General features: G+C 51.4%; 1 protein-coding gene across 2 annotated transcripts in view; it reads left to right on the forward strand.

Moving 5' to 3' along the window:
- The window catches only part of Pgs1 (phosphatidylglycerophosphate synthase 1), a 36,402-nt gene that overhangs the window by 2,403 nt on the left and 22,958 nt on the right, over nucleotides 1-11,041 (forward strand). For both annotated transcript variants that reach the window (XM_055592358.1, XM_055592359.1), the window contains exon 2: nucleotides 8,267-8,456. In XM_055592358.1, coding sequence (XP_055448333.1) covers nucleotides 8,267-8,456 — 190 coding nt within the window. The remainder of the gene's footprint in view (nucleotides 1-8,266; nucleotides 8,457-11,041) is intronic.

The raw sequence follows: 11,041 nt of genomic DNA on the forward strand, positions 1-11,041 counted from the left end.
GGGGGGTTGCAGGTGCAGTGAGGGTCGTGTACCTTGGTTTTACAGAACTCTTGTTTGTTTGAGACAGCGTCTCATTTTCCTAGGCTGGCCTTGAACTAGCTGTGGCTGAAGATGCCCTGGAACTCCTGCTTTTCTTGCCATCACCTGAGTTGTGGGATTGCAGACATGTGCCCCACACTCACTGACCTTCCCACAATGGCTGCAGCACATGTGGTTCCGTATTTCTAAGCCAAAAGATAAAGTCTACAGTTAGTGGGGTCTCGGGTAGGGCTTTGAGTGACAGGTTTCTCTGAGTCAGAAAATGAGTTCTTGGCTATGCATTCAGAAGCTCTTGTTTTACAGTTCTTGGGGTAAGGATGGGGATTCATGTTTCCACCAGTGAGTGACCCTGCAGGTTTTTGTCCCCGCCTCTGCCTTGTTTGGCTTGCAGCTTTTTCTGGTTCTCTGGGCCCCTAGTGTTTGGCATTATTCATGTCAGTTGTGGCCACTCACTCTCAGCTGCTGGCTTTCGAATCTTCTCCATTGTTCCACAGCACCTCCCAAGCCCTCATTCCCCGAATGGTGTGGTTTCTTGTAATTCTGTGATCACTGATTCATTGATAATAACTCTGTGTAGTCATGAGCTTAAGTTATTTTAGATTCTGGCTTGCCAGTCTGACTCAGCCGTTGGGGGCTTGGTGAATCCTTGTGGCCAGCAGGAGGAACGGTTTTTCACCGCGTGGTTTCCTTTCAGGCTTAGAGGTGCCTGTAGAGACTGGAGAACAGAGAAAATCATTTCTTATTAGTGATCTTGAAATACTGTTGCTTTCTCTGAAGCCAGTGTCTGACTCACCATCATCAGGAGAAGTAGATAGTTCATTTCTTCCTCATGGGGTTGGGTCACTGCTCCTTTAGGTTCTCAGTGAGAGAACGACACAGCCCTGCCTTTAAAGTGCCCTGACCTGTGAGCAGACAGTTCCAGGAAAGCAGGGTGGAAGGTCTTGGTGGCACCCAGAAAACGCTTCTGAGGTTATGGAAGGCCCCTGGTGGCAGATCCCAGAGCTGTTTGGAGTGAAGGGAAGAAGGGAGAGTAGACAGTTCAGGGGGAATGATGTGAACAAGAGGGACAGACAGTATTTGAAACGTTTTTAGCAGCTGATGAAGGGTTGCTAGGTAGGAGAGGAGCTTGGAGCAAGTCAGTTTCCCGGGCCAGAGACCTAGGGAGGCAAATTTTAGTCCTTGTGTTATTTCTTTTGTGAATAGTACAGGCCTGAGATTTGGGGGTGGAGGTGCTATGTTTCAGGGACAGTGGCAGTAGAAGAGTCGGTCCTGCATTGGGTGTGTGGAGTGATGTTGAGGTAGGTCAGGTGACCAAGTGCTTGGATTGTAGCACCTCACTCAACTGGGAGTAAAAGCCTTAGGTTTGTGGATGATGGTAAGGTCATCTGTGGCTCCTGAGCTGCATCCATGCAGGTGGACGTGCTCAGTGCTCAGGAGAGGCCCACGCCTTGATGAAGGGGTTTGGGGCCAGTAGTGCACAAAATGGGCTCCTTAACTAGAGCAGATGGGACCTAGTGGGAAATGAGAGGTTGTTTGTTCATCATCTTGAGTTTGTTTGCCACACAAGGACCTGTCCCTTTGGGGCTATAGATTTCCCTTTAAGACTATGTTTAGTTTAGCTATAGGTATAACAAAATCTTGTTTTCTTTTGTTTTTCGAGACAGGGTTTCTCTGTGTAGCCTTGGCTGTCCTGGACTCGCTTTGTAGACCAGGCTGACCTTGAACTCATAGAGATTTGCCTGCCTCTGCCCAGTTGCTGGTATTACAGGCACATTCCACCGTGCACAGCTGTATAACAATCTTGATCTTTTAAACTTAAGCCTGTTTTCTTTATGGAGGGGCCAGAGAGACAGAGACACTGACTGTTCCTAATTTTTCTGACTTGTGAGAGGGAAACAGGTACGACAGAAGGGTCTTTCAATGGGAGCTTCTTACGTTGTGATAGAAGGTTAGTAGACATTCTGACAAAACTTCTACACTGAGGAACCATCACACTCCCGCAGTTACTGTTCTTTGACCATTTCTGATGTTGGGGCTTAGCCTTCCCAACTCACTAGAGCTCTGTCTCTTTGTTTCAGTTTGTGACAAAAGGTCTCAGGTAGCCCAGGCTAGCCTCAAACTCGGTATGTCATTGAGGATGACCATGAATAACTGATCCACTTTACCTGCAAGTGCTTATGCACTGTATGGCTTTAGTGAGTTTGTCAAAGTTTTTTGGGTGCACTGGCTTTGAACACAAGGCCTTTGCACATGCTGAACCAGCACTGTACCAATGAGCTTGTCCTCAGTCTCAGTCCACTCTTGGTGTATTATTTATGGCGGTTAGAGTGGGTTGGTGGGAAATGATATGGAATCAGATAGTTCAGATGTGACCTTGTTTGAGCTTATCCTAGTACTAGAGTTTCAGCTGCCTCACTTGCTGTAGCTTGGTAAGTTGCTATGACAGTGCCCCTGAGTGTGCTTTAGCTGGGGTAAATGGCTTCTAGCTGGACATGTGCTGCCAGGCAGATGGAGAACAACCTGGGATTAAAATGCTCCGATAGCTAATCCTCTTGTAAATACTGAGAAATGAGGAAGGGAGGCAGCCTGGCGGGAGCCCAGAGCCAGTGGACATGGCTGCTGCTGGCATGCCTCATTAGCTTTAAGGACGACGGTTCAGCTCTTCAGTCCTCCAATGCCATCGACTTCCTTTTGGCTTGCGGTCAGTGTGTAGCTGGGTACTGACAGCTGGGCCTCTGGAGCAGTACTTGCTGGGGGAGTCCAGCGGCCACCGTCTTGAGTAACCTGCAGCATCACTTCCCTTGCTAGGGCTTAGACTACAGAAGCCAGGAAGGGCCTCTGCTGTCAGGGCTGCAGGAAGTGCAGACTTCTCAGGAAGTTATGACTGTTGCTCTTCTCATCAGTTACATTTTACATTTAAATGTATGACGGGTAGGGGGGCGGGCAGAGGGTGGACTTTTCTTAAAAAGTAGTTTCTGAAAATGGGATGACCAAATACCACAGTTTCTTCTAAAGACTTTTTTTTCCCTCGGGGGGAAAGCATTTGGGCAGATTTGACTGGGATCCCGTCAGTATGTGCCAGGAACCCTCTTGTTTCCCAGAGGGAGTGAACCCTGAGGCCTGTGTGCAGAACAAAGCATTCTTGGCCATGGTGGGTTCTATGTTTAGGGTCAGCAGGCAGGCTGGCCTCTAGCTTCACAGCACTCTGTCCAAAGCCGTGCACATTGACTACAGCTTGTGTTTGTCTGAAGGCCTGTCCTCAGTCCAACAAACGCCATCTTGGGGCATTCAGCTGTGCCCGCTTGAGAAGATCATCCCAGCTGGGCTTGTTGACTGGCCACACTCCTCACAGAAGGTCAGGGAGGGTCAAGAGACCCCACCTGAGTAAACAGTCCCTCCATTAACACCTGTTGCACGCACACGGCCTTGGAGAGGGCAGGGGCTGTAGCTGGGGAAGACTACGGATGGGGGCTCCAGCCATTTTCCTTGCTTCTGGTGGGGGCTTTGTGGCGACCGCACACACTTCAGTGGGTAACCTCTCCCCTGTGCTCTGTCAGGAAGCCCACTAAATTCATTTACTCACCCAGAGTGCCCTTTGGTGCTTTTGTGTCTTGGTTTGTTGTTGGGACTTTGCATCTCCCTGGGAAGGAACTTTAGTCCCAGTGTTCCACTGGTGGTAGGTAGCACTAGGGACTATGGCTGCAGGGGTGTTGAGGGGCCACAGAGGGTAAAGTGAGACAGTAGTGTGCCTGTAGGGTTTGCCCTTCTGCATTGCCTCCCTCTACTGAGAATGGAGGAGCTAGGCTGGGTCTTGCCATGGCCCACCCACAGGCAAGGCAAGCAGGAAGCCCTCAGTGCCCCGGTCCACTCAAGGGCATGTGGCTTTCTGTTGGCTGGCAGGTTGGCAGTTCTGAGCTCATTGATGCTCTCGGAGGGGTGTTGAGGGGGATGCCGTCCTGCCTGGACTCTGGCACACCAGGCTGATTCCGTCGTTGTTGGGGCCCAGAGAAGACTGTCCACACTGTGCTCCGGGATCTGTGCCCGGTAGATCTTGGGATGGTGGGGAGAAGCCTCTTTCTCTGCTTAGCCCACTCTTCTCACCGTGCCCCTTCCGCAGGACCCTGCTGGTAGGGTTTCCTGGTCATTCCTGAGTTCCAGGAGTTTTGTTTGCAGTGTCTACGGGAAGCTTTAAATCTGTTCGCTGAACCTTCGCCTAGAGTCAGGTATCATATGGGTGTGGCCTGAGCAACTAATTGTGAGACCATGCTGTCCTCTGTCCTTGGGCTTCAGGCCGAGGGTGGCTTTGTGCTGTTGGTCCCTAATGCTGAGACACCTCTCATGTATTCTCCTAGGCGTCAGGTGGAGGGGTCACCAGCCTGCAGGCCCTGTTTTCTGTTCCCTGGGCATTCCAGGGGGAAGGAGGGGCCTTCAGAGAGGCAAGGCCCACAGTACCTTCCTTTTCCGAGTGATTAGAACTGGGTGCCACTTCCTTCTCCGAGTGCTTAGAACTGGGTGTTAGATGGTATCTAGAAAGAGATGACTTAGGGGAATCAGCTGTAGATGTGGAAACTGCCTGTGTGGTGGCTTGCTTCCCTGAACGTGAGCATGATGGTTCAGTTCTTTGTAATCATGCCTCTGCCTCGGAGCTCCCAGGCTTAGTTTTCACGGGACACGTTTGTTTGTTTGTTTGTTTTTCCTAAATTCCTTTTTTGTATTGTGTTTGTCTTTCTATGTGTGAGTACCACCAACTCACTGTAGCCAGTTCTCTCCTTCTGGCATACGAGTTCCGGGGTATTGAACTCAGGTTGTCCAGCTCAGCAGCAAGGGGCCTTTACCACTGACTCAGGGCATAGGGCATGTGGTTTCCTAGTAAACCTCCCGGCTTGGGAGTCACTTGTGCAGGTGGGTGGCCCCTGGAGACTTGATTCCTGTACAGTGGGGCTGCTGCTGGTGTGGGGACAAGCAGGAGTTTCATTATGGGAAGCCAGGAGTTGGCCTCCACGATTCTGGTCCTGGAGTAGACGGAGCTGCTCTCCTCCAGTCCAGATGGGTCTCTTGTGTGTGTTGTAGGGGCTCTTGATACTCACTGCCTTTGTTGATGTGCTGCTCCGTGAACGTTTGAAAGCCACATCAAGTCTGGGGTGCCTCCACAGTGAATCGGCAAACGCTAATTGGCTCACAGCTCCTTCTTGCTCGCAAAAATAAACCTGTCAGTACACAGATTAAACAGGAAGCCAGTACAGAGGAGCCTGCAACTTTTGGACTGAGGCCCTGGTGGAACATTCCCAGGGAGAGCTCGCCGGCAAGGGAGAGACCTGCTCAAGGTTGCCACCCTTGCAGCCACTGCCTGCCATGCTGGCTGTTTTAGGCCTGCCCTGATACTCTGTGGGATATGAGTATGGGTGCATACCGTCACTGGACTGCTTTCTGGACCTTTCCTTCTTTGTTTTCTTTCTTTCTTTCTTTCTTTCTTTCTTTCTTTCTTTTTTTTTTTTTTTCCTTCATTCAGGGTTTCTCTCTGTAGCCCTGCTATCCTGGACTAACTTTGTAGACCAGGCTGGCCTCAAACTCATAGAGATCTGCCTGCCTCGGCCTCTGGAGTGCTGGGATTAATGGCGTGTGCCACCACCTGGCTAGAAGTTTTCTGTTACTCAAGTTTCACCTTGCCCAGAGCCCCCTCTCTGCAGTTTGAAACTTGCTGGTTTTTAAGATACTTTGAAGGTCGGCTGCCACAAGCCTCCAGCAGCTCCAGGTGTCTTCTGCCACCTCTCCTTTGACCATATGTATCTTGACATTCATCCAGTCATCTTTAGCATTTCCTCTTTGAGCTCTGTAATCCCAGGTGTGTGAGTTGGTGAGGCCTTCACAAGAAGGGGAGGCAGATGCTACCAGCTCTTCTTGGCTGTTTCCATAGTGTGTGGTGAGTATTCACTCGATGGCTTGAGTTTGGTTCCTACGCACTCTGGCCCTGTTCTGGATTGCCTGGTGTGGATGGGAGTTCCTCATCTTTCTCTCTGTGAGCTGGTTGGCATCTTTCTGCTCATATGGTAGCCGTGTGGGGACTAAGGACTAGGCCCAGAGTGAAGCAGGAGAGCCCTGGTTCTTCCCCATATGATCTGCAGGGTGAGGGTGTGCTGTGGGATGGAGGCTCCTGCTGCACAGACATGTTCCACTCACACATGTACCCAGTGAGGGCCTCCCAGGTTAGCTGTGACATTTTCCTATGTCCATGTCTCCCTCTTCCCTTTAAGGCCAGGCAGTGTGTGGGACATGGAGGCAGCAGCCTCTTGTTTACACTGTGGACTTTTATTTGCAAGCCAGCACCGAGGTGTGCCCTCACCTGCCATAGTGAGAGCAGGGAAACTGCTGCCCTCGTTCTCACCTCTGCATGAGTGGCCAAGGACCCAGAGAGTTAGCATCTTCCACTGTTGACTAAAGTTTTCTTGGCAGTGAGTTGGCCATGACAGGCCGGTGGGCTTTCTGGGAAGTGCAGCTGGGGGCCATCTGGCATCCCTGCAGCGCTGGAGCCCTGGGAGAGTCATTGCTGGAGCATGGGCCGAGCAGTGAGGTCATCTTCCTGGAATCCTCATTGAGCCCCGGGTGCTATGGACATGCTGGACATGCTGCCCAGAACCCTCCTCGGCCACAGCTGGAAAGTGCTTCCTGCTGCTGCTCACAGCCTGGGATTTAGAGCAGCTTGTGTGTGGTTTTGGGGATGTGGGGGCAGGAGGGGCATGACTCAGTCTGGACACCTGAGGCCTTCCTGGGGTGCAGCTTTGTGCTTTGTGCTGACAGGCTGGTGTTGGTGGAGCCCTGGGAGGATGTGTGTCCAATAGCCAAGAGGCCCCTTGTCAAGCCAACACCTCGTAAGAAAACTCTTTTCCACTGTGTACTGCACGCCTTCTTCCAAATCTGTGTAGTAAAGAGAAAATTTAATCTTTTTAGGTCCTTTAACAGAAGCCCTGTGAGTCATGAGTTTCTTCCAGGCTAACCTTGTTTCCAATATCTGTAGGCAGGATTTAAAAAAAGAAAAAAAAAAAAAAAAAAAAAGAGTGTCTGAACCTGGCACAGTGCCGCATGCATGTAATCACAGCACTCTGGGAAGCAGAGGCACGTGGAACTATGTGAGTTCAAGGCCAGCCTGGTCTACAAAGCAATTCCAGGACAGCCAAGACTACCCAGAGAAACCCTGTCTCCAAAACAAAACAAAACAAGAAAGTCTATCTTTTATTTCTTCTTTGGCAATTTCATACTTTGTGTCTCGACCTTGTCTAGTCCCCAGAGGATCTTCATATCCTTTCCTTTTTGATTTTGATTTTCTGAGCCTGTGTGTGCATGGGCCTGCAGTGCACAGAAGAGGGTGTTGGATCCACTGGGACTGGAGTTGCAGCTGCTGTGAGCTGCCTGGTGTGGTGGCTCCTGCGCTGTCCCCCTAGCTGTTGAGCTGCGCCCCAGCCCCCCTCTTCCCGCTTCTCCTTTGTTGATGTGACGACCCAGTCTTTAGTGCTGCCTGCTGGAATGCTGACTTATCTTGGTGGTTTGATCTTGTGCTGGTAACTGTGGCTGCTGTGAGCAAGTTCAGGGGTGCAGCAGCCATGTCACGGCCAGAAGACAGTATGTCACAGCACTCCTCATCACCAGCTCTTCAGTCCTTTCTGCTGGCTCCCTGGAAGTTATGTTGATGCTTTTTCTTCCCCAGAGATAAGCATAGCACCTTTCAGCACTGTTAAAGCCACCCGGAAGTGGGGGGGGGCGTTTCAGGTCAGTTCCAGATGGGTTTCTTTATGTCCTACAGCGAAGTGTCTTCAGCACTAGGGTCTTGCTATGTGGTTATGGGGACAACTAAGAACAGAACAATAGCCTGTGTTATTTGGGGGCCTCTGGGTCTTCCCTGACCAATAACTCAGAGGAGGTAGCCCACCAGTAGGCAGGGTTTTTCTGAGGTGGATTTGTGTTGAGGGGAAGATGGAATCGGGCAGGAACTTTGGGAACTTTCTCATTGCTGCTCTCAGTTGGCCCCTGCATTATCGGGGAGTGACTTTATTGGGTTTGTATGCAGGCACTGCTGCTTTGTCTGTGTTAACACTGGCCACTTAAGGTGCTGGGAAGAAGGAAGGCTTAAATTATATGGAAAAATCTGAACTGGCCAAAATTCTGTCTTCCGGCAAAGGGTCAGTCCTCAGAGGTATTTGACAAAGGCAACTCATTTGCATGTTTCTTTAAACAGGTCACCATGGCTGTTACTGGCTCCCTTGTTGTCCCCAACTGTCCCTCAGGTCACCTCCCCACCTTGCTGCCTTTGTCCCGAGGGCGTGCACAGGTTCCAGTGGATCAGAAACCTGGTCCCAGAATTTGGAGTCTCCAGCTCGCACGTGAGGGTGCTTTCTTCCCCTGCAGAGTTCTTCGAGCTCATGAAGGTGAGTTGCTTGAGGGACCACGGACAGGAATTGGAGTGGGCTTTCAGGGTTTGGCGTGTCCCGAACCCCTGTTGTAGACACTTGTGACACACCTCTACTTAGCTGTGAGGTTTCACCCTCATCTGGAGTTGACTTGAGCTCCAGGCAGAAGCCTCTCCGGCTGGCCAGTGTCCCAGAGCAGGGAGGAATGGCAGGACCAGACCCTGAGACTGGCGGCCAGCAGTCCCTCCGTGCTAAGGATGATGGGGTCGTGCGTGAGGACCCTGCCCGGGTGGCAGCTTCATTATGGTAGCTGTACCGACCGGGAGATTCGAGGTGGGGTCAGGTGAGTGTGTGCAGTGCCGCCCGGCGACTTCAAGTCAGGAGATACGTACTGTTTGGCCTGGAGTCCTGGCATCCTGCATTACCGGGAGTCTGTCAGTGGTGTGCGCTTCCCCTTTTTCCCGGTGGTGTCACCTATGGTTTGCTTTCTGTTATACTCAGGTTCACATTACATGTCTAGTTCATGGTTTGACTACTAACTAGAGTGAAGTAGTTCAACACTGATTAATCTTAACTATGTGAACTCTGAATCCATATTAGCAGTGGCTCTAGAATGGGGTCTGCTGAGGCCGGTGGCCAGCAGGGTCCTGGGAGACAGCAGCATCGGGGTCAGGGGGTGGTTCATCTCTGTAGAAAGTGAGCGCTTATCTGTGGAAAACCCGCTGTCTCTTTCCTCTCATCCTCTGCCTGTGCTGATACACTTAGCTCCATTTCTGCCTGGTTCATTTTTTCTCTTTTGTTTTTCTAGTCAGGCTTTCTCTGTGTAGCCTTGGCTTCTCTGTCCTTGACTTATTTGGTAGACCAGGCTGTCCTTGAACTCATAGAGATCCATCTGCCTCTTCCTCTGCCTCTCCAAGTGCTGGGATTAAAAGGGTATGTCACCATGCCTGGCTGGCTGGTTCATTCTTTATGTGTGTGCCCATGGGCAGGGCTGAGCTGGGTTCATGCAGCATGGACCACAGACCATGGGCGTTTGCTCTCCTCACACCCGGCTTCTCTACCCTCTTCCTCATTGTGAGGACGATCCTGCAGTGTGCTCTCTGCTTGTCACTTGGAGAAACAGGTTATTCCAGGTGGTGGCTGACTGACAGCCTCTGTTGTTACATGGTGCTCTTCTGGTCAGGAGACCGTGCTCTGCACTTGCCCACAGTGGTGAAGCGGAAGAATCCAAGAAGCAGCAGGGGCTGGCTCTGGGCTGAGAAGAGGCAAGGCCTTCTTTTCTTGTCCTTGTTCAAGAGGGCAGGCTGGAGGCCAGCAGGCTCTCATCACCTCAGGGCACGTGTGTGTGAAATGCCCTGGACAGACACTGCTCCCACTGGTCTCTGGCTGGTCCTGTGCCTGCCTTATGCAGGGGTTGACTGGGGTCCTGCTGTGATGTATACTTTGGTGGCTGGGGCCAAATTGACTGTGCCTATTGCTTTTTTTCTTCACCTTCATTTCTACAAACTACATTTTAATAGACAACAAAACAAAGGAAGTAGCAGCCTGAGGATGTTGCTTGCTTTTTCCTGTGCCTAAGCATTTTCCAGGGGTGTGTTGATGCATCGGTCTGGTCAGTGTGCCCAGCTTCCTGTGTGGACAATACTAGCTGGGGTGACATCGCTCCTTGAGATACAGGCATGAGGCAGGCTGCTCGGCTCCCTCCTTCTAATTATGCTGTCCTTTGATGTTGGTCTTACGCTGAGTCTTAAGCTGCCCCATCTGGCCCCTAACACAGTGTTAGCTGATCCTGTCTTGTCTTGCAAGAGCTGGTGTGACAGGTGTGATAGGTGTGCTTGCTGCCACCTCTGGGCGCCAGCTGCCTCGGATCTTGGAGGTGGAGTCTTCATTCTCCTGGGCTGGAGCAGAGCCTAGGGAGGCTGGCTCTTGAGACAACTTGGGATGTGTTGGTTGTATTTTCCTGTGTGTGTGCGTGTGCGTGTGCATGTGCACGCATTTATGCACCCATGCTTGATTACAGACAGCTGGGCCTCAGAGGAAGGCAGGGGCAGCTGTCTACACACTCTTCTTCCTGCCGGCCCTGCAGCTCAGAGCCCCCTGCTCCTTTGGACCCGGATGTGCATACACACATGTGGGTGCAGCTGTGTGTCTGTAGGATTTATAGGTGAGGTTGTGTGTAATTAACCTCTCTTAGCTCATTGTGGGGTGAGTTCTCATCAGGGTGCACAGACCTCGTTCATCTGGGGTTGGAGAGAATGCTCGGTCTGTGGGGTGCTTGCCTCACAAGTGTGAGGATTTGAGTTCCACCCCAGCACTTCGGGAAAAGGCTGGGCCTGGTCATGTGTGCTCCTAACCCCAGTGCTGGCCTGCAGAGGTGGGTGGACTCCTAGGGCATGCTGACCAGCCAGCCTGCTTGGTGAGTTCTAGGCTAGTGACACCCTGTCTCAAAGGTAAACAAAACACATGGTGGAACAACCCAAGGTAGCTCTGTGTCCCTATATGCATGTCTACACACTTGTATGTGGCCAGCACTTACATGCGTATGCATAAATACATCACACACACACACACACACACACACACACACACACACACACACACAC

This window comes from Psammomys obesus, unplaced genomic scaffold, assembly GCF_907164565.1.
Source record: "Psammomys obesus unplaced genomic scaffold, mPsaObe1.curated_primary_1811, whole genome shotgun sequence".
Lineage (NCBI taxonomy): Eukaryota > Metazoa > Chordata > Mammalia > Rodentia > Muridae > Psammomys > Psammomys obesus.